Source organism: Eucyclogobius newberryi, unplaced genomic scaffold (genome assembly GCF_026437365.1).
Source record: "Eucyclogobius newberryi isolate DKJ021-1_F unplaced genomic scaffold, fEucNew1.0.hap1 SCAF_2, whole genome shotgun sequence".
In the NCBI taxonomy this organism is placed as follows: Eukaryota; Metazoa; Chordata; class Actinopteri; order Gobiiformes; family Gobiidae; genus Eucyclogobius; species Eucyclogobius newberryi.
The window spans coordinates 29,339,082-29,364,081 of record NW_027315834.1 but is presented as its reverse complement, the minus strand read 5'-3'; the positions used below and the strand labels follow the sequence as shown (position 1 = coordinate 29,364,081).

The 25,000-nt window shown below is 38.3% G+C and overlaps 2 protein-coding genes across 2 annotated transcripts in view; both read left to right on the top strand.

Moving 5' to 3' along the window:
* Positions 1-20,764, top strand: part of LOC140368074 (uncharacterized) — a 29,723-nt gene extending 8,959 nt beyond the window's left edge. Inside the window, exons 2-5 of the mRNA XM_072454938.1 lie at positions 14,311-14,502; positions 17,031-17,184; positions 18,284-18,463; positions 19,232-20,764. Of these exons, the coding sequence (XP_072311039.1) occupies positions 14,311-14,502; positions 17,031-17,184; positions 18,284-18,463; positions 19,232-19,601 (896 nt within the window). The 3' untranslated portion in view covers positions 19,602-20,764. The remainder of the gene's footprint in view (positions 1-14,310; positions 14,503-17,030; positions 17,185-18,283; positions 18,464-19,231) is intronic.
* A 926-nt stretch (positions 20,765-21,690) lies between these two features.
* The window catches only part of pik3cg (phosphatidylinositol-4,5-bisphosphate 3-kinase, catalytic subunit gamma), a 24,144-nt gene continuing 20,834 nt past the window's right edge, over positions 21,691-25,000 (top strand). Inside the window, exon 1 of the mRNA XM_072454935.1 lies at positions 21,691-21,800. The gene's annotated coding sequence lies outside the window, so the exon portion shown is untranslated. The remainder of the gene's footprint in view (positions 21,801-25,000) is intronic.

The window sequence follows — 25,000 nt, the reverse complement described above, 5'->3', positions numbered from 1 at the left end:
GCAATCACATATCGTATATATATATGAGCAGTGGTTATTAGAGCTGTAATCCTCATCTCCATGACATAAACCCAGCATAAAGCCACAGTCGGGGCGACACCAAGGTTAATCCACCGTCAGTGCACTTTCACCTTCAAACAATACGTGTCAGGCAATACGTGTCAGGGGGCAAAAAAATGATGTTGAGTCAGTGATTGAAAAACAGGCGTGCTCAGGCGTGCAAGAAGTTGAGTTGAAATTTGAAAACTGCTATTAGTTAGTTAAATAATGTCATCTGCAAAGAGCAAACCCTTCCTGGCTCCGTTTCAAGTGTACCATCCTGCTCAGAAATGCATGCGACACTGGTATTTATTTATTATTTCAGTCTTCTCTCAAACGTTATTGATCTCGGGCGCGTTTGTACCATGGACTTTGAAATCGATCGTCATTTCAACTTCAAATATCTTTGTGCAGACATTGTATATTAAATGTTGTGGCTCTCTTTTCCCATTGTGACTCCTAATGAACCCATGTACTTAAGACACCATTTCTAACCAACTTTAAGCAGCTTTTTCTTCTCTCTTCGAACTCAAAGCAGAAAGATAAATGCGAAACGTTTCAATTGCTGTAATCGTGTTAGTCTTAAGGCAAAGCCAATTTTCTTTGTCTATTCCTGTCTATTTCGGGAGTCTAGGATCCCGTTAATGACACGCTAACAAACGCACACTCACCGACAGAGAGAAGCCCCAAGCCAATTAGAGTAAACCTATCACTCCTGTCCGTTCAGCTTTTCACGGCAGCACACATTAGTTCAGATCTACAGTTCTGTCAGGCTGACCACTTTACCACGCTCTACAAGTCAAAACGAGGACTTTGGATTTAAACTATCCCCTAAAAAACTGGTCTGAGTGGCTGTGTGCAATTCGGGGTATCGTCATTTATACTGCTTTAAAATCTAACGTTTAAGTAAAGTTGAGTCTCTGATACAATTTGCTTTCCCCAGTTTTTAAACAGCATTTGAAAACATGTAAAACACAGAACAGAGAATAGCAGAGCAGAGAATAATATGAACAAAACTAAAAACAAACTAAAATGATGATGGCTCTCGCCTTCCCGCGTGACCGCCTTCCCGTCTGTCCATGTTTTCTGCTGCGTTTTGCGGCATACCAAACGAAGCTCAGTAATTCACCGTTGATGATTGCGTAGTTTGCGATTCAAATAGTAGTTTGTCCTGACAAATTGCAAGATTGTGCTGAACGCAGACCTGAGCAGGGAGAAAGTGAGAGAGCCTCAGTGACCTGGGACTTTTCATTGATGTTCAGGGCGTCAAAAATACCCAAGATGTGGCAGAAAGAATAAAGTCAAAAGAATAAAGTCAAAATAATTAAGTCTAAAGAATAAAGCCTAAAAAATAAAGCCTAAAGAATAATAATTCTAATGCGGCACGAGAGGAAATGTCCCATCAAAATAAAAGCGGAAGGGGAAGTGAAGGCATTCATTGCGCCTCTGCAGGCCAATTGTGAAAATACACAATATCTGAAATGCACTTTTTTCATGGCGTCTCGAGGAGAATATAATCCATGAGTTTCAAACAAATCAGACAATGTTGAGTTTTTCACACTATGGGAAGGGGGCGCTATAGAGTAAACGTGTTACATGGGTATTTATTTCCAATCAGATCATAAAAACACATTAGTGAGTGAAATAATGAGCTCCGCAGATCAATTCCAATAGGCGTGACTTGTCCTTGAAAAAACTGAAAATTGAGCCTTTTTTAAGGGCGTTTCACGTCGAGTCCGTAAAGAATATCAACATTCTTTTGGATATTTATTAAATTTCAATGTCTTTAGATGCAAAAGGTGTTGTTTTGAGCTCGATCAGACAAAAAACCTAGGACAAGTACGATTTAACGTGGCGTTGCCACTTTGATTCAACATGGCTGACTTCTTGTTTATCATAGAGCGATGCTGCCAGGTGTGTTTTACTCCTCAAAGGTCCCGAGTTTCATGTGCCTAGGCCAAAGATTAAGTTTCATGGTTTTTTTTTGGAGTTCGGAGGAGCTGATCGCGTCTATCAGCGGCCTACCAGCCCAGACCTCTTACTTTTACTATCACGTCTGTCACAGTAAAGACTATATCGACTTATCACTCAATAAATAATAGCTGGAAGTGAACAATATTTTTTAGGCCTTTATGTGTAGCTTGTGTACACTTTCTTTGTTCATTAGTATTGTATTTGTTGCAGCTCATGTTTTTCAAATATGTTATAGATTTAGTGTTATTGTGGCATAAAGTAGATCCAGTATTATTGATATAAATTTCATGACAGGCCTATTCACAATACTCTGGAACTCTGTGCTGTCTCCTCGATTTCTGATGGGTGTGATTGACAGGCAGATTAACCAATCAAACACAGAGGACTGAGAAACAGTGTGGATTTACATAGAAACAACCAGCAAAGCCATAAACTTGAATCTGAGGTAAAATGAGTTAGATATTTTGTAGTGAATGTTACGAGAATATTTGAGGAAAAAACGTGCTCTGCATTTGTGAGAAACATTGACAGGTCCCAAATAAGAAAAATAGTTTGATTATTATTGCACTGTATACTCTGAGACTGCAGACACAAGAAGAACATGCAAACTCCACACATAAAGGCTGCACCTGGTCCAGACATCGAGATTTGGACCGTCTGGTTGTGAGTTCTAGTCACTATGTCGCCAACTGTAGGAGCTTTGAATCATTGTCCAGAACAACTCTCAGAACTAGTACAAATTGTCCACTCCGTTCACACCTTTTTGTTGCTTATCTTCCACCGTAAGCACATTAAAGTGGGCTCCTCTAAACCATCAATTTTAAACCCTCAAAGTTTTCATTTTATTATGGTGGCCGAAGTGTGAGAGAGCGTTGGAAAAAAGGCATTAAAATACCCATTTCAATTTACCAGCCACTCAGACAAGGCCACCCGTTGGAGGCGCCCCTGTGTCTAAGGCCTGATGCTCCTGACATTTACTTTTCTTTAAAACAGAGATGCCTCGGTCTCCTCTGAAGTTCAAGAGCTGCCAACAAACCTCCCACTGTCTCCCCCAGTCACTCCAATATGGCCGCTGGCATGGACTCAATTTCATTATTACCTTCCCGTGGATTGACACTCGCCTTTGTTCCGGTGAAATCATGGGGTTCCTTCTGAAATGGACCAAAATGGAAGCGCAATATGTGTCAAACCACAGGCAGATCCCGACGTTTAAAAATGTATTGTTTTCTTTGCAGATAGTGCTCCTTTTAACCCCAAAATGTCCATGCATACGTCATAATGTGCATTTCTACATGACAGAATGAGTTTTAGTCAACGTTTGTAAGTTAGAGGCGAAGTGACAATAACCGCAGTTGAACAGTAAGATCTTTTGAACTCTCACGTCTGATTTAACCATACTAGAAGCACTTTGAAGTACGATATATGTGATTTTACAGCACTTTGAAGACCCTTTGTTTATAACACGTACTTTAGCCTACAAATTAAGAGAATTATTAATTATTTTTGCCCTAATAGTTGCTGTCAACACAAAAGCAACGAGTGAAAATGCAGTGTTTATTGATGATAAAAGCACATTTACTTATATTTTGGTTATTGCGGTAAACTCTCGTCCTGCCTCACTTATGTCAAACCCTGTTGTCTTACACACTTGACACGGGGGCTGAAGGCTAGCACTCACACCTCACAGGAACAAGGTCAACGGTTCGTCTTCCGGGTCGGACCGAGTTTTTTTTAAGTGAGTTTGCACGTTTCTCTCAGTGTTTCCTCCAAGCACAAAACATGCACAATAGAGAATCCTCCAGGTGAAATGGTCCTGACCAGGAGTGAGCTCAAGATGGTTCCTGAGCGCTCTACGGCAGCTGCTCTCTGATCCTGAAAGATATCCTCAGTGGCATTGAAGGATGGGTCAAATGCAGAGAATGAATTTTTAGTGTTATCCAATTATTAGTATTAACTAACTATTATAATTATTAGTATTATCTTGTCTTACGCTAGCTGTTTTAATTTTGATTTTAATTTATTTTTCCCCTCCATACCTTATTAGGAAATTAGAGGTTTTGTCTATAGGAGTTTTTGTTTATAAGAGTTTTTGTTTATGAGAGTTCTTCTGTTAAGTGTTTTTTAAACTTCCTATAAGTTATCTGTTCTTTTCCTCTGTATCTACCTGCGTTGCAACAATGAAATTACCCCATGTGTGGACAATAAAGGATTATCTTATCTTAATTTCCCTCTCAAGACTTTAATAATAATACCTTACTTACCTTACACCTTTAAACAAACAGTCATATTCATCCAATACAAAAAGAAGAAAAACAAAAACATGGCACAGATGCATGACCAGTGTATGATGACCATAGTTGAGTCAATATCCTCCTCTGCCATGACTGAAGGTACATATTATATCTGCCTGGCCCTTGCATGCTCTCGGAGTGTTTATACAGTGTAGCGGAGCAGGATTAGCTGATGAGCCATGAGCAGCATCAGTCGCTGCTACAGAAATAGATCCAGAGAAGACGAGGAGACACGAGGAGGTCACGGCATCCACAGCAGCTCGAGTTAAGCTAACAAGACAAGACCTGAGGGTGGACTATACATACTGTATGTCCAGCTTTCCAATACAGCACAACCAAGCAACGTTAAATCCTTAAAGAGTGAAGAATTGACATGATTTGCATGATAATCTAGCATAGTTGTTGTATCAGATGCCCTACCAAGGAACTGGCGGCAACGATTTTATGTACTTACAGGAGACTTTCATGTACTTTTGAACTGAATCATAAGTAGATTTTCATGTTACATTCTGTAAATACTATAAACCAAAATACTGCAAACTGAAAAGTGGCTATTTTTGAACGTCCTATAGCCGTGTTAAAGCTCATTTTGCATAATTCTCCCCATTTAAAGTTACAGTAATATGCTCTATAAGACAAGATTTAAGGCAAATCTAGTATAGATTTGTATGGGTAGTATAGTCACTAAGGTATATGCATTTACTCTTGAATTTCAAAATATAAAGTGATGATTATTATGATGAGCTGTCAGACTACATTTAGTTTTAAACTTGAATTAAATCACAGCTCAACTAACCTGAAACAAGACAACCTATTCAATAAATGATCGTACATAAATAACAAATAAATGATAATAATACAGATAAGCCTTCATAGTCACTGATCATCTGCATGTTGCCTTTATTTAATCAAAGCCGTTCCCACATCCGTTGACTTGACTGAGCTGAATGTTTTTGGTGCTCGGAGGGTTGCCATGTTGACTCTCCAGAGGTGTATTAGTGGACTATTGGATGCAGTGATGGCAACACACTGAGTCATAATAGCTTTTCCCTGCGGGCAAACCCACAGGACAGAACACATGGTGAAGGTCAGGGCACATCAGGGCGATTGACGGAGAACTCCAGGTTTGGAGGACCAAGAAGGTCGTCTCCCATTGACTTATATTTAACTCTGAACAGAGAAGGTCGATTTGTTTATGGAATTGTACGTTCTCTGCAGTTGGAACACATTTATCAAACCTGTTGTCTGTAGAAAAGTAAGATGTATGCATGACTCAAGATGCACGTAATGTAATAAATTCAGAGATAACTAGCTTGAACATGACTGACTTCGAGACCTTGCAACTTTGGGCTTTTGGTTGGGCCAAACTGACCTCATTATTTAATCAATATTGAAATTTTGTCATTTTTAATTGTCAATGATTGATCTTTGTGTCTTTTTAATCAAGAGGTCTACAGCCAAGTGTGTGGTTTGAAACGAGTTAAGTTTTCAGAAGAATTTTGACTATTTTGTTAGATGACTATGATTAAAGTCTGTATTATTTACAGGAAATGACTTTGTATTTATTTGTTTGTTTTTAATGAGATAAAATTAATTTGATAAAAACACTTTTGTCATATTACCCTGCCATTTGTAGTCTTCTTAAATGTATGTTTGTTGTTTTTTTAAATAAATAAATTGTGTGATTTTATTAAAAACACTCACTTAATAATATAAGGCATGCAACCATGTCAGCTCGGAACATTTGCAATAGAAAACAACAACTGCTTTTGCAAATAGCAGCTCTTTTATATTTTGATTAACATTGATTTGATTGAAAAATACATGGAAAAAAAACAAAAACGTATTTGCAAAATCAGATGACAGATTTTTCAGCTTGTGCCATTACCAAACTGCAAATATTTACTGCCTCACTTTCCTCTTCGCTCGCACGCAGATGAAGACATAACTATCTTGGGCTTTAGGGAGTTTCTTGCTTGACAACAGTTTTCAAAAACTATCTCCACTCAGGCCTGGGGCACCATGAGCATCACGTAATGTCTTTAATATTTCATCTGTCTTTATATAAGTGAAGGCTCTCTCAGCAGCACGTGTGGAAGCCTCTGGTGCTCGCGCTGAAGATCCTGCTGTTCTTTCGGGAATTGCAGAGATGGAGCAGGAATCAAACTCCTGCTACAGCACCTGCACTGACAAATAAAGTCTTCTCTTCTATTATTACGGCTTCCAATAAATATATATCTCGAACCATGTCAAACAAACTGCTTTGTCACTAAAAGATTGACCAACTTCAGTAAATGTAAATGTGTGTTGCTTTTCTTTGTGTTTGCGCATTATTTTACGGCTAAATAAATGATTGCTCAAACATGTGGGTTACGGTAATACATTTGGAAGTATGATATATTGCTACAGGAAATTTTGCGATAATATTGTAGATATTAAACCATATTGTAAAGAAAAGTAAATAATAAATAAATGGCACAATAAACACTTGTACACAATTAGATAATAGTATAAAATAAATCAAAAGTCATAGTTATATCATCATTCTACCAATTGCAGCTTAAATTTGACCCCAAAAAAATAAGAAGAAGAGATAAGAGAACCTTTATTCGTAATAATAATAAGTAATTATTGACAGGCCTTTGCTCCACAGATCTGACTTATAACTTGGCCGGACCCTCCACCAGAAAAGTTTCATAAAGAAAGTGAACAGTTTCCTTTATAAAATGCAGTGTCGTAACTTTTCATCTTCTGCCCATCGTAAATAAAACCAATAAAACCAACCCATCTATCATTTAAAAAGCCGTCTATCATTTCAAAAAGCACTGACCCCTTTTTCTAAATCACGGCTGCGTTTCCAAACTGCCACTGCTCATAATCCTCAGCTGCAGCGAGTCCAGTTCACGTGAGTTTGTGTCAGATTTAGAGTAATCTGTGAGCGAGGGGCCGCGGTATTATAGACTCTGAACGTGCAAGCTGCCCTCCTCACAGGGACAGATGGAGGAGGTCTGCACGGGGAAGACACACAGAGGAGAGCGAGAGAGAGACGGTGGAGGTGGAGAGCAAACAGGAAGAGGAGTGGTGAAGAGGAGAGGAGGAAAGGATAAGAGAAATAAGGAGGGAGAGATGGGGAAAGAGGGGAGGAAGAGACCGGATAGGAGAAAGAGAGAGGCAATAGAAGGAAAGAGTGTCAGGGGGGTTAGGAGGAAAGAAAGAGATGGAGCAGTGGAGAAGAGAAAGAGTGAGAGAAAGATGAGGGGAAAATGGGGAGAAAAGAGAGAAGTGGGAGGGAGGTAGAACAGTGGGAAGAGGGAGAAAGATGATTGAGGGGAAAAGGGTGAGAAAGAGCGATGAGGAAGGGAGGGAGGTAGAACAGCGAGAGCTAAAGAGAAAGAGGGAGAGAGTGAGGGGGAAAAGGGTGAGGGAGAAAGAGTGGAGGGAAGGGAGAGATAGAACAGAGAGTGGGTGAAGAGGAGAGGAGGAAAGAAAGAATAGTGTGAAGAACAGAGAAGGAGGAAGAGCGTGAGGGGGAAAAGGAAACGAGAAGAAAGAATAATGTGAGAACGAAAGAGAGAAAAAAGGGGAAATGAGGGTAAGATGAGACGGGAGAGAAAAGAGAGAGAGAGAACACACAGAGACAAGGACATGATCTGAGCAATGACAAAGTGTACTTATATCTACAGCAATAACTACACTATAATGAGTACTGCACTTATATCTACAGCAATAACTACACTATCATGAGTACTGCACTTATATCTACAGCAATTACTACACTATCATGAGTACTGCACTTATATCTACAGCAATAACTACACTATCATGTGTACTGCACTTATATCTACAGCAATTACTACACTATCATGAGTACTGCACTTATATCTACAGCAATAACTACACTATAATGAGTACTGCACTTATATCTACAGCAATAACTACACTATCATGAGTACTGCACTTATATCTACAGCAATAACTACACTATCATGAGTACTGCACTTATATCTACAGCGATAACTACACTATAATGAGTACTGCACTTATATCTACAGCAATAACTACACTATAATGAGTACTGCACTTATATCTACAGCAATAACTACACTATAATGAGTACTGCACTTATATCTACAGCAATAACTACACTATAATGAGTACTGCACTAATATCTACAGCAATAACTACACTATAATGAGTACTGCACTTATATCTACAGCAATAACTACACTATCATGAGTACTGCACTTATATCTACAGCGATAACTACACTATAATGAGTACTGCACTTATATCTACAGCAATAACTACACTATAATGAGTACTGCACTTATATCTACAGCAATTACTACACTATAATGAGTACTGCACTTATATCTACAGCAATAACTACACTATCATGAGTACTGCACTTATATCTACAGCGATAACTACACTATAATGAGTACTGCACTTATATCTACAGTAATAACTACACTATAATGAGTACTGCACTTATATCTATAGCAATAACTACACTATAATGAGTACTGCACTTATATCTACAGCAATAACTACACTATCATGAGTACTGCACTTATATCTACAGCGATAACTACACTATAATGAGTACTGCACTTATATCTACAGCAATAACTACACTATAATGAGTACTGCACTTATATCTACAGCAATAACTACACTATCATGAGTACTGCACTTATATCTACAGCAATAACTACACTATAATGAGTACTGCACTTATATCTACAGCAATAACTACACTATAATGAGTACTGCACTTATATCTACAGCAATAACTACACTATCATGAGTACTGCACTTATATCTACAGCGATAACTACACTATAATGAGTACTGCACTTATATCTACAGCAATAACTACACTATAATGAGTACTGCACTTATATCTATAGCAATAACTACACTATAATGAGTACTGCACTTATATCTACAGCGATAACTACACTATAATGAGTACTGCACTTATATCTACAGCAATAACTACACTATAATGAGTACTGCACTTATATCTACAGCGATAACTACACTATCATGAGTACTGCACTTATATCTACAGCAATAACTACACTATAATGAGTACTGCGCTTATATCTACAGCAATAACTACACTATAATGAGTACTACACTTATATCTACAGCAATAACTACACTATAATGAGTACTGCACTTATATCTACAGCGATAACTACACTATAATGAGTACTGCACTTATATCTACAGCAATAACTACACTATAATGAGTACTGCACTTATATCTACAGCAATAACTACACTATAATGAGTACTGCACTTATATCTACAGCAATAACTACACTATAATGAGTACTGCACTTATATCTACAGCAATAACTACACTATAATGAGTACTACACTTATATCTACAGCAATAACTACACTATAATGAGTACTGCACTTATATCTACAGCAATAACTACACTATAATGAGTACTGCACTTATATCTACAGCAATAACTACACTATAATGAGTACTGCACTTGTATCTACAGCATTAACTACACTATAATGAGTACTGCACTTATATCTACAGCAATAACTACACTATAATGCGTACTGCACTTATATCTACAGCATTAACTACACTATAATGAGTACTGCACTTATATCTACAGCATTAACTACACTATAATGAGTACTGCACTTATATCTACAGCATTAACTACACTATAATGAGTACTGCACTTATATCTACAGCAATAACTACACTATAATGAGTACTGCACTTATATCTACAGCAATAACTACACTATAATGAGTACTGCACTTATATCTACAGTGATAACTACACTATAATGAGTACTGCACTTATATCTACAGCAATTACTACACTATAATGAGTACTGCACTTATATCTACAGCGATAACTACACTATAATGAGTACTGCACTTATATCTACAGCAATAACTACACTATAATGAGTACTGCACTTATATCTACAGCAATAACTACACTATAATGAGTACTGCACTTATATCTACAGCAATAACTACACTATAATGAGTACTGCACTTATATCTACAGCAATAACTACACTATAATGAGTACTGCACTTATATCTACAGCAATAACTACACTATAATGAGTACTGCACTTATATCTACAGCAATAACTACACTATAATGAGTACTGCACTTATATCTACAGCAATAACTACACTATAATGAGTACTGCACTTATATCTACAGCAATAACTACACTATAATGAGTACTGCACTAATATCTACAGCGATAACTACACTATAATGAGTACTGCACTTATATCTACAGCAATAACTACACTATAATGAGTACTGCACTTATATCTACAGCGATAACTACACTATAATGAGTACTGCACTTATATCTACAGCGATAACTACACTATAATGAGTACTGCACTTATATCTACAGCGATAACTACACTATAATGAGTACTGCACTTATATCTACAGCAATTACTACACTATAATGAGTACTGCACTTATATCTACAGCAATAACTACACTATAATGAGTACTGCACTTATATCTACAGCAATAACTACACTATAATGAGTACTGCACTTATATCTACAGCGATAACTACACTATAATGAGTACTGCACTTATATCTACAGCAATTACTACACTATAATGAGTACTGCACTTATATCTACAGCGATAACTACACTATAATGAGTACTGCACTTATATCTACAGCAATAACTACACTATAATGAGTACTGCACTTATATCTACAGCAATAACTACACTATAATGAGTACTGCACTTATATCTACAGCGATAACTACACTATAATGAGTACTGCACTTATATCTACAGCGATAACTACACTATAATGAGTACTGCACTTATATCTACAGCAATAACTACACTATAATGAGTACTGCACTTATATCTACAGCAATAACTACACTATAATGAGTACTGCACTTATATCTACAGCAATAACTACACTATAATGAGTACTGCACTTATATCTACAGCAATAACTACACTATAATGAGTACTGCACTTATATCTACAGCAATAACTACACTATAATGAGTACTGCACTTATATCTACAGCAATAACTACACTATAATGAGTACTGCACTTATATCTACAGCAATAACTACACTATCATGAGTACTGCACTTATATCTACAGCAATAACTACACTATAATGAGTACTGCACTTATATCTACAGCAATAACTACACTATAATGAGTACTGCACTTATATCTACAGCAATAACTACACTATAATGAGTACTGCACTTATATCTACAGCAATAACTACACTATAATGAGTACTGCACTTATATCTACAGCAATAACTACACTATAATGAGTACTGCACTTATATCTACAGCAATAACTACACTATAATGAGTACTGCACTTATATCTACAGCGATAACTACACTATAATGAGTACTGCACTTATATCTACAGCAATAACTACACTATAATGAGTACTGCACTTATATCTACAGCGATAACTACACTATAATGAGTACTGCACTTATATCTACAGCATTAACTACACTATAATGAGTACTGCACTTATATCTACAGCAATAACTACACTATAATGAGTACTGCACTTATATCTACAGCGATAACTACACTATAATGAGTACTGCACTTATATCTACAGCAATAACTACACTATCATGAGTACTGCACTTATATCTACAGCGATAACTACACTATAATGAGTACTGCACTTATATCTACAGCAATAACTACACTATCATGAGTACTGCACTTATATCTACAGCGATAACTACACTATCATGAGTACTGCACTTATATCTACAGCGATAACTACACTATCATGAGTACTGCACTTATATCTACAGCAATAACTACACTATAATGAGTACTGCACTTATATCTACAGCAATAACTACACTATAATGAGTACTGCACTTATATCTACAGTCATGACACTCACATTTGCAGCTCAGTCAAAACCTGTATAGGAAAATCACACAAATAACTTAAATATGCACTATGTAACTGTTTCAGTGGAGGGTGCATGCATCACCTCCTGTCTCCATGGAGATCTTACTGATTTGCCTGGGATGTTCCACTCTTTGGGAGAAAGAAATATCCCAAATTGAAATACACAAACGATGAAACTTATCATTGTTTGTTTGGGATTGGCTCAAATAATCTTATGGTTAAAAGTCCTTTCAACTGACATCAATCACGCAATAACGTCAATACCATCTCCATGGAGACAAGCGTGGCCCGTCCATTGCAAAAGCCAACTCAATATCTGACATTTAATTTCTTGTTTTGTACTGCATTTCCGTGCCACTGATTTCACAATGTTATTACCACAAACACACGCCTCTTCCATCCGAGCAGTAAACCATGTGCCCCATCAGCTACAATTAGCATTTGCCTCTCTTTGGATTGTATGGTAATTAGTGCAACGTTGCAGAACATAATAATGCCATACTTTGTTGTTGTTGAACGTGTGACATGATCTGAGCCCGACTAATCCCTGCAATAGCCTCTGACTGTGTCCCCGGATCACGAGACCGCTCTGTTTGTGGATTGTAGCACGAGGGTGATAAAAATAGTGCACTTTCTTTCCGGCCAATGGCAACGTCCCACTGAGGAAACACATGGGATCACAACAAGACAAACCTGAAAGGAGAGAACGTACTGTAGCGGAAGCATGTAGCCACTGTGCAGACCCTTTAATGCCCCTTTATTCCTGTATAGACCCTTTAATGCCCCTTTATTCCTGTGTAGACCCTTTAAAGCCCCTTATTCCTGTTTAGACCCTTTAAAGCCCCTTATTCCTGTGTAGACCCTTTAAAGCCCCTTATTCCTGTGTAGACCATTTAAAGACCCCTTAAAGCCCCTTATTCCTGTGTAGACCATTTAAAGACCCTTTGAAGGCCCTTATTCCTGTGTAGACCCTTTAAAGCCCCTTATTCCTGTGTAGACCCTTTAAAGCCCCTTATTCCTGTGTAGACCATTTAAAGACCCTTTAAATCCCCTTATTCCTGTGTAGACCCTTTAAAGCCCCTTATTCCTGTGTAGACCCTTTAAAGCCCCTTATTCCTGTGTAGACCATTTAAAGCCCCTTTAAAGCCCCTTATTCCTGTGTAGACCCTTTAAAGCCCCTTATTCCTATATAATGACCTATTAAAGGCTTATTTCTTATTTATGAATATGGAGAATACTGATCCGGAATTATTGATTTGACTGAAAATAAGTGGGTTATAGCTTCCTTTTTATATTTGATATTCTCTTTTAGATGTTTGACAAAAGGGAATACATAAAGGAAAAGTGAATGGAGGTAACTGCGATTAGCCTCAAAATATTACAAAATGTTATAAATCAATGTGATCTTGGCACATGAAAACCACTCGGCTGCATGTTTAAAGACATTTATAATTCATGCATTTTACTTCATACATTTTTTTATGTACAACATTATGAAAGACACTTTTGATGAAGGAAAAATCATGACATGTAGGTTTTACTGGACAAATACTTGACCCCCACAATAGGTTTTTGTTTTATTTACATGTTAAATTGAATAAACTATAGATAATCAGTCTTTTTGGTGACATTACACAATAATGCTGCCACTGGGCTGTTCTTGGGCAGGACAGTGCAGCCCCCTGGTCCCTGGAGTGTGTTTCTGTGGTTAAAAGTGTTCAGTGGGGAGTTTGCAGGGGCTATTGTCACAGTTTGGCTGCCACATCTCTGTCAGTTTGCCCCAAAAGTAGCTCCAGAAAGTAATTGCAGATTAAAAGTGGAGTAATTTAATGCGCTCTTAGAAGCTTAGCCAAGGAAAGCACAAAACAATTCTATATCTATGAGTATTAATCTGTACAAATGTAAATGTATGATGGATGTGCATCCAAGTGTCTCCACTTATATATCAAGGATTTCAATGTTTTTCAACCAACGTTTTTGTGTTTTTTCTTTACTAACTCGTCCTCTTTTTCCTCCCCGTCCCGCTGTGTCTCAGGTCTGTCGTGTATCCCGGTACTTCCCCCCCGGAGAGGGTCCTTCTTCGTGGAGGGAGGCAGTGGCATCTCCGTGGGCAGCGTCCTGGCCTTCTGGTGTCGGGACGGGTTCCAGCTCGTGGGCAGTGACAAGATCCAGTGTAATGTGAAGAACGGCAAAGCGCAGTGGAGCAACTACCTGCCGGTGTGTGAAGGTACGGCCCGGGGAAAACACTTCAATGTTCACCAGGTTATGGTGACGACAATAATCACTGAATCGACTGATTGTTCAGTGAATGATGGACCAACAATATTTTGAGGTTCAATGTATTTGTTTACCTTGTATTTGCACTGGTGGAACTTTTAGGGCATGTAAACTGTGCTCTTAATGGTTTAAATACATAATCAAATATTACATAACGAGCTGTAGAGAGTTGAATAATAACTCATTGTACTCTACTAACTAAGTATCAATGGGCTTTCATTTATTTAATGCTGCTCAACATTTTAGGTTCATTTAAAAAGCCTCAGGATTATACTGGTTAGGACAATTAGTTAATATACAAGAAATATTATTTCTTGTTGAACCCATCTGACTTATATATGCTGTGTATTTTTAACACACAGCAACAAAAGTTTGCATAAAACCAACTAATCCATGTAAAACTATATACATACATCCACATACACAGACATACATTTGCACTATACATAAATATACACATAAAACATTGATATACACATATTCCCTCAAATCCATGCATATATATATATATATATATATATATATATATATATATATATATATATATATATATATATATATATATATATATATAGTATGCACATACGTATATCCACGTATACATACACGCATACTCATTCACTCTTATGCATGTATAATAATAATAATAAATACAGATAAAAATAATAATTAAATTAAAATAATAAGTAAATAAATAATAATAAAAAAGAGGGATAAAAAAGGCAATGCTGGGGGGACCATAGGGAACTCAACACAGAGGAGTAAAGAATAAGGTCAGCAGATAATGAGGTAGCATCTAATTGCATGCTATTTTCATTAGAAATCCAAATGTAAAATATTGAACCATCATGAGTTGACGGTTTGCTGTGTGTCCGTCCCCTGTCTCGTCATCATTTTTTTTTTGCCAAAAAGTCCTACAATAAAAAAAAGACAATAAAATATCATTATGTAATAGAGATGTAATATTGTAAAAATGTAAACATGTCTAGGAGCAACACAATTTGAGAAAACACTGAAATATCAAATATCGCATGCATTTCAGAACATGTTTGTGGACGTCTAAACTACAGGGCAGCAGGTTTAATACATTATTAAGCTCGGATCTTTTGTTGTTTGTAAATTACCCAAATAATTGCAGTATCTAGGATTTTCGGACTATTAATTTAGCAAGTTCAAACTGTAACTGTAACGTGACTGTAAGCAGGTCTAAATTGCATATAAATTTTGAATACGGTGCAGGCTCGTGTCCTGGTTTAGCGTGAGTAGATAAAACATTTGTTCCTCTGGTTTAGTTGTGCGTTAAATGTGCTGCCGTTTGTGGAGCAGCTCTAATGAAGCACCTCACCAGATTTCACACAGTCCTGAACACGCAAATGTGTCGGGTGAACTCAGCCACAGAACCGAGAGAAGTCAGGAAACAGCTGGAGAGAAACTTTTAAAGGTGCACTATGTAAACTTTCCCTACCTGCTTGTCGTTTTTTTTTTTTTTGCTAAGAACCATTCATAGGTATTTTCTGCACTTTAGGGCGCACTGGATTATAAGGCGCACTGTCAATTAATGGTCTATTTTCGATCATTTTTCATATAGGTCGCACCGGACTATAAGGCGCATTAAGTGAAACAAAATGGGCACCACACAAAATTGCTTCAAGATCAGTAAGCACAACCAGAATTAATCTATATATAAAGCACACTGGATTATAAGGCGCACTGTCATTTTTTGAGAAAATTAAAGGCTTTTAAGTGCGCCTTATAGTGCGGAAAATACGGTACCTCCACCTCCTCTATCTTCCATTTATTCAAGTAGTGGTGTTTTTATTGCAGTAAAAATACCATGAAAATGTAGTTCTTATTGTTAGCGAGCTCTCCTTGCCACAGATCTTACCCGTGACTTGACCTGGTTCTAGATACACATACCATTACAGGCAATAATATCTCCATGGAGACAAGCAGGTGGAAGATGCTCCTCTAAAATGTTACACCGTGCCCCTTTAATATTTGTACTTGGTGCATTTGGATTACAGGCAATAAATCAACATATTTATTAAAGTATTTGTAGAGACTGTTTCATATGTTGAATTTGACTGGTTTTCTTCTAAAAGGATTCCTTATTCCCCAGAGTTTTGGAGACCAATTAAATTAAAATTAAAATCCCGTCAAACCCGGTGAAGTTGTGAGTCCAAAAATGCCCAACAATATAATTTGTGGTGCTAATAAAATACATTTGGGGAGCTAATTACATGCATGGATTTATGGAGGATGTGAAAATAGGACAGCTACTCTCCTCCGCCTTCTAACCCAAGCGCCCTCTAGTGGTTTGGACCTGAGACACTAAAAGACAGTTTTTAGCAACCAGAAAACATGAAATGCAATGTCAACTTTTATGTGAATGTGAAACTTTTTTCTGATGTTGTATTTGACGCATTTCAGGATTAGCATGTAGCATGTTGTAAATGTAGGTTTGTGTTGTCTCTGCAGCGATCCCCAGGCCCCAGGACAGAGGGCTCCGGGTGGCTGTGCTGGCCTCGGTGGTCAGTGGAGTGGTGATCCTGGCCATGTCCCTGTCCTTCCTCGTCTGCTGCCTCCAGGAGAGATCCTCCAGACTGAGGGCAAAGAAGGAGGGACGCCTCAGGTACTGCAGAGGGAAGACTCTTACCAAGACACAGGGGACAATATATTGTTGTACCAGCAGAATAAATATGCTTTTAACTACAAAGACATATGGTTTACATGGAATAATAACATGGAACAGACAAATTATAGTCTGTTCCATTTTATTATTATTTATGACTTATTTATTTGATGGGGACAGTGCATGGTAATGAACACGCCGGATTGTAGCAGTGGGTTGATTTCCAACAGTGGTCACGCATTCTCTCATAAACAGAGTCTCTTTCATACACCAGCATACTTGGACCCTGGAGGTAAAGTGGCTGAAGTGTCTTGCCAAAGGACACAACAACACTATGCACTACCGCCCCCCTGTGGCACCTGGCATTCCTGCGGTCTCCCATACATAATGCTTAACTAAAGTGAACTGAAAAAGTAACTATTGGCAGCCTGATGGTTTGCATTCCTGCCTCACAGCATGAGAGTCCCGTGTTAAATTAAAGAGGCAGGTATTTGCATGGTCATTTGTACATTTCCCATCAACCTATAGCATGGTAGGCTAATCCTCCAGCTAGGTAGTCCTGACTAGGGGTGGGCAATTGGACCTTTTTCAAGAACGTAAATGAACCCAGTTTTTTCTCTCTCAAGTAATTAAAACCATTTGGTCTAAAAATGAGCATTTTTTCCTCCTTATCATTGTGGAATCTACATTTTAGAGTTTTAAATGTAAGCTTTATGCCACTCAAACTTTGTACCTTTATATTGCCTTGAAGATCCTATTTTTTCAGACTTTTTTCAGACTTTGCAGCAACATTGACAGCTGACCAGAGCTGTACAGAAAATGAATGAATCATGATCTGACGATTTTACCAAAATAGATTGTCACAGGGATCCGATCACTATACATTTTAATCGCTACCTCACTCAGTTCTAGTCCGGACCAGAGACCTTTAGTGTAGAGCTCAATATCAGGGGAAGGGTCTCAAGTCCTGCGCTGGCCCAATGCTCCAGTTGCCTTGATGGATGGGACCCTTCTTGATAGGGGCCTCAACGTGTCCCACATATGAACTTTAACTGCAGGTGGAGTACAACATGAATGAGTTACCTGTGTCTTGTCCCAGGCGCCGGGAGAAGCGCTCGTCCCGTCGCTCGGAGTGGGAGAGAGAGGAGGGCGAATGGGAGTCCTTCCCTCCCCCAAAGATCTTCCACCTGTCCCAAAGAATGAACCCACGCCTGGCCCCGGACAGCCCCCTCTACCTGACCGGAGGACTCAGCGGCTATGAGAACAGGGGATATCAGAGGTATAGTGAGTCCAATATTCACACTTCAATTGAAAGCTAATTCTACGTGATCAAAAGATGCAGACGACCTATAAATGATTAAAAACCCTGAACATTAATAAAAACAGACTGTAATAAAACATTTGAAAAGATCACAAAACCTTTTTTCCAGGGAGTTTTCGATGTGTGAATGAATTGACCTGTCCACGAGGAAAAAATTGAGTTTGAGAAATAATATCACTTTAGTCAATTTATGCATTGACCTTTTTCTGTTTTTTGCTTCATGTTAATATGGTAAATATTGTAAACTGATCAAAACATCTGCAATAACACCTATTGTAACCTCCCTATCCATGGGTTTTAACCAACTTTAAGCAAATATTTAACTGTAATGTATACTAGTCGTGTAAATTTGCTTAAAGTGGGGAATATTTACGCCTCCCGCTCTCCTCATCTCAAAAATGATGGCGGCTCATATGCTATGTGAACGCTGGCACCTAAATATCATAATACACTCCAGAGTTTAATCAATACATATGATCATTACAATCACATTAAAGTGTTTTTATATAGTTAAATAATGGATTTTGATGAGGTTTTGCGCATGCCCAGTTGATATTTCCCCGCAGATCGTGCAGCCACAGTGAAAATCCTCCACATGTTGCTTACAAACAGGAAGCTGTTGCCCATAAGTTGTAATTACCTGTGTTAATTGTGTTAATTGTGTTAATTGCATGTGGGACAGTAGGAAACATGTGACACGTGTACGTTTCTGTCTCTTTCTCGCAGGAGTCAGGAGAGTCTACTGAAGGCGTCTCTCTCTGGCCTATACCGCTCTGAATCACAGCTGTACCCGCACGTCGTCCTGCAGAGGGTCCCCACGCCGACCGCCCCCTCGGCCCCGTCGGCCCCCTCGGCCCCTCCCTCGGCTCCTCCCGCCCCCGCCGCCCCCGTCTACCTGCACCTACCCCACTCCTCCTCCTCCACCGCCTCGTCCCCAGCACACACCTCCAGCAAGGGCCGCTCGCAGACACACATGATGCCCCAGTACCCCACCCCGACGTACCCGCCCAACCCCAACACGGCCGTGCCCGCCTACCTCACGCCCGCTCCCGTATACCCCAACCCTAACCCAGCCCCGCAGCGACGATGGCAGTGACGGCATCAAGACTGGGTGTGTTTCGGAGGGAACGCCGGTCTTCTATTGGCAGCTGGACGACTGCAAAGTGGTTGGAAATGGGCAGCGGTGACGAGCGTTTGTTTAGCGTTCGACTGCATGCGTTTAACAGACTTGTCTTGCTTTTTGGACTCAACAGGAAGCCACGACTTTGTTCTTAATCGCTTGTTTATCATTTTGTCTCGGAAAGTGGTGATATTCTTTTTTAAATTTCAGTGTGGTCGTTGTTGATTCAAGTGGAGTTTCAACAATTAAAACTGAAAACACCTATGCAATTAGATATACAACCTGTCGACAAAATAAAACATTGTTGCTGCGATTGAGATGCAAAAAGAAAGGTTTAAACGGGATGATTGGAAACTGAATGGGTTTTGTAAAGCAAGACTGAATGAAACCTTTGGAGTTTGGACACTTACGAACAGTAGATGAAGAAATTATATATAGTAAAAATACTGTACTTCCTGCACAGATTTATGAGCAAACAAAGTCTCTTTTTTACCACCATTGTTGAAGAAACAGTGGCTGAGGATGAAGAAAGCGTCTTCTGTTTGTGGTCATTTTGATTCATGAAGCACTTTTGTATGACATGTCCGACCCAGCCTGTATCTAACATAAGAGCTAATATATTCTTATATTGTACAGAAACATTTATGTGAAGCACACTTTCATGATTTCATTCATTTTGTTAATAATAATTATCTCATCTTTTTTAATTCAATGAGTGATACACTACATTTGATGGCTTGACGAGGAGGAAAGGTGCAGTTATTTTTCTGTTGTGTACTTTAAACAGCGATGGCGTGTTTTGAGGAGTCAGGCTTTCATCATAAATTTGACTGGTTTCATAATGTGTAAATAATTATTATAACACAAATATGCAAAGTGGCCCAGTTAAAAATTGCTCAATGTATCGAATGATTAAGGATTTGCATTGTTTGACATAACATGTTGGAGACTGACTCAAAAATAATTGATTTTAGGTTTTAATTTAACCTTTTATAACCGTATAATCAAACAATTGTTTCTGTTTGTATTTGAACACTTGCACTTTAATTATTTTCATCATGGTTGGGTTGAAATGTAAGATATATTTAATACTGTACTTTAACAAGACTGCCATATATTGAAATAAAATATTTTATTTGTGATATGTTGTTGTAATCATTGTCTTTTATGTGCTCTTTCTTGAAGAAATCATTGAACAAAGGTAAAAATATAAACGTAACAATATAAAGGCCTAGGCATACAAACATTACCTGATTGTCTCCTTACATCCATGATTGTCCCCTTACATCCATGATTGTCTCCTTACATCCATGATTGTCCCCTTACATCCATGATTGTCTCCTTACATCCATGATTGTCTCCTTACATCCATGATTGTCCCCTTACATCCATGATTGTCTCCTTACATCCATGATTGTCTCCTTACATCCATGATTGTCCCCTTACATCCATGATTGTCTCCTTACATCCATGATTGTCTCCTTACATCCATGATTGTCCCCTTACATCCATGATTGTCCCTTTACCTTCATGATTGTCCCCTGTATTTAGATTCTCACTAAAACATGTTATAATATACCACCCTCTAGTGGCAATAACAAAGACCTACTGCAGTAACCAGTAAACCAGTCCTGTTCAGGTAGTTCAAAGGCTGTCACAAGATAATCTCAAAGAAAAAGACAAAAAGAGACACTAGTTTAAATATCACTGAGAGAAAACACTGATTTGTTTGACAATAGGCCTATATTCTAGGTCTAGGACTGTATTGAAATTGCATTCAAGTTAGACAAAACAACTTTCTGCTGGACTATATCTGGTTAACAAACAAATAAATATAAACACAGGTTGAATAGTACAAGATGAAACACAGATGATGATTTATTATAAAAATATGGTCATGATAGTGCATTTTTTTCTCTCGATTTGATATGGGCCTTGTCTTAAATATTGGTTTTAAATCGTTAACGTGGGCAGCGGCAGTATTTTGAAAAGACTTTAACCGGATGTGTTTGTATGGTTCATTGAGCTTGACTGTTTTCCTGTCAAAAGTCCTGCCCTCTTCACAGACACGCTTTATACTCCTGTAAACAACTACTATGGCACTTTTACTGCCTTGATGACTGTATTTATGCTCCACTCCTGTCTTTTCGATGCCTTCTCCTCCCGTGGGCCTTGGTAAGTTTGTTTTTATTTGTTTTTAATTTACATAACGCTACCTCTGTCAGTAATTCTGCACTGGACCGTTACGTTGCGCATCGACAGCGGATACTTTTGCGATTAGCTTTTTTTCACGCCACTTTTGGTTTTTAATTACAGCTATAAAGATAACGCCATGTGTTATGTGGGAAATAACACAAGTCTTGTTATTGCTACTAACTTGCCTAGTTTTATTTCCTGTTTTGGGAACTTCCCCTGCTGATGTGAGAAGCAGAACGGAAACTACAGCTGTCCATTTCACCAAACTGCCAAAGTTAAAAAGTGTATTTGTTATTTTCTGTGTATTATTATTAACTTATTACTAACCCTAACCCTAAGCCTTCTGTCTATGATGAGCTCTATCCAGAAACAGAACCTAATTTGAATACAATTTATGTATTTATTTGCATTCCCATCCGATAGAGCTTACATCAGGGGTGTCCAAACTTTTTTCACCAAGGGCCGCATTTTGAAACTTAAACGGGGCAGAGGGCCACAAACAACTTGACAATGTCGAATTTGTTGAATGACGAAGTGAATCATTCAAAAATGTTGCATTTGATGTAATTGTGATGAGCCTCCACACCTTTAATTATACCTGGAACATTAATATTAGGTTGGTATAACATTAATATGCCTGAATTTTCCCAATTTCACAGTAAAAAGTACTTGTTTTTGTTGTTTGGGCCAACATAGCAGGAAGCTGGAGGGCCAACAAAAATTGGTCTGAGGGCCGCATTTGGCCCCCGAGCCCTAGTTTGGACATGCCTGGCGTACATCATTGTATTTTTGGGGAAACATTCATTCATTATTTATTGTTATTGAATGAATTATCAAATGCAATATTGTGTTCAAACTGTACACTGTTCTAAAATAGTCTACTATGTACAGTATATGCAAACATGTATCATTTTTAGCTGCATGACTCAGATAGGAAAATGACAGTGAATGTCCTCTGATCTGCCAATTATTCTTTTTCATTCTTAACTTGCAAATATTACTGACATAATACAAATAACTAATACTAAAATAACAATACGAAATTATTGATGATAATACTGCTTTCAGTTTATCATCAACATGCAACATATAGAGCACTGTAGATTTTGCATATGCACAACAACAACAACAACAACAACAACAACCTATATTCACAACACAACCTCTATTCACAACAACAACACAGCCTCTATTTACAACAACACAAACTCTATTCACAACACAACCTCTATTCACAACAACAACAACAACAACAACACAACCTCTATTCACAACAACAACACGACCTCTATTCACAACAACAACACAGCCTCTATTCACCACAACACAACCTCTATTCACAACACAACCCCTATTCTCAACAACACAGCCTCTATTTACCACAACACAACCTCTATTCACAACACAACCTCTATTCACAACAACACAGCCTCTATTCACAACAACACAGCCTCTATTCACAACAACACAACCTCTATTCACAACACAACCTCTATTCACAACAACACAGCCTCTATTCACAACAACACAGCCTCTATTCACAACAACACAGCCTCTATTCACAACAACACAACCTCTATTCACAACACAACCTCTATTCACAACACAACCTCTATTCACAACACAACCTCTATTCACAACACAACCTCTATTCACAACACAACCTCTATTCACAACAACAACACAACCTCTATTCACAACAACAACAACAACACAACCTCTATTCACAACTCAACCTCTATTCACAACAACAACAACACAACCTCTATTCACAACAACACAGCCTCTCTTCACAACACAGCCTCTATTCACAACACAGCCTCTATTCACAACAACACAACCTCTATTCACAACAACACAACCTCTATTCACAACACAGCCTCTATTCACAACACAACCTCTATTTACAACAACACAACCTCTATTCACAACACAACCTCTATTCACAACAACACAACCTCTATTCACAACAACACAACCTCTATTCACAACAACACAACCTCTATTCACAACAACACAACCTCTATTCACAACAACACAACCTCTATTCACAACAACACAACCTCTATTCACAACAACACAACCTCTATTCACAACAACACAATCTATATTCACAACAACACAACCTCTATTCACAACAACACAGCCTCTATTCACAACAACACAGCCTCTACAACACAACCTCTATTCACAACAACACAACCTCTATTCACAACAACACAACCTCTATTCACAACAACACAACCTCTATTCACAACAACACAACCTCTATTCACAACAACACAACCTCTATTCACAACAACACAACCTCTATTCACAACAACACAACCTCTATTCACAACAACACAACCTCTATTCACAACAACACAACCTCTATTCACAACACAACCTCTATTCACAACACAACCTCTATTCACAACAACACAACCTCTATTCACAATAACACAACCTCTATTCACAACAACACAACCTCTATTCACAACAACACAACCTGTATTCACAACAACACAACCTGTATTCACAACAACAACAGCAACAACAACAGCAACAACAACAGCAACAACAGCAACAGCAGCAGCAGCAGCAGCAGCAGCAGCAGCAGCAACAGCAGCAACAGCAGCAACAGCAGCAGCAGCAGCAGCCTCTATTCACAGCAACAACAGCCTCTATTCACAGCAACAACAGCCTCTATTCACAGCAACAACAGCCTCTATTCACAGCAACAACAGCCTCTATTCACCACAACACAACCTCTATTCACAACACAACCCCTATTCTCAACAACACAGCCTCTATTTACCACAACACAACCTCTATTCACAACACAACCTCTATTCACAACAACACAGCCTCTATTCACAACAACACAGCCTCTATTCACAACAACACAACCTCTATTCACAACACAACCTCTATTCACAACAACACAGCCTCTATTCACAACAACACAGCCTCTATTCACAACAACACAGCCTCTATTCACAACAACACAACCTCTATTCACAACACAACCTCTATTCACAACACAACCTCTATTCACAACACAACCTCTATTCACAACACAACCTCTATTCACAACAACAACACAACCTCTATTCACAACAACAACAACAACACAACCTCTATTCACAACTCAACCTCTATTCACAACAACAACAACACAACCTCTATTCACAACA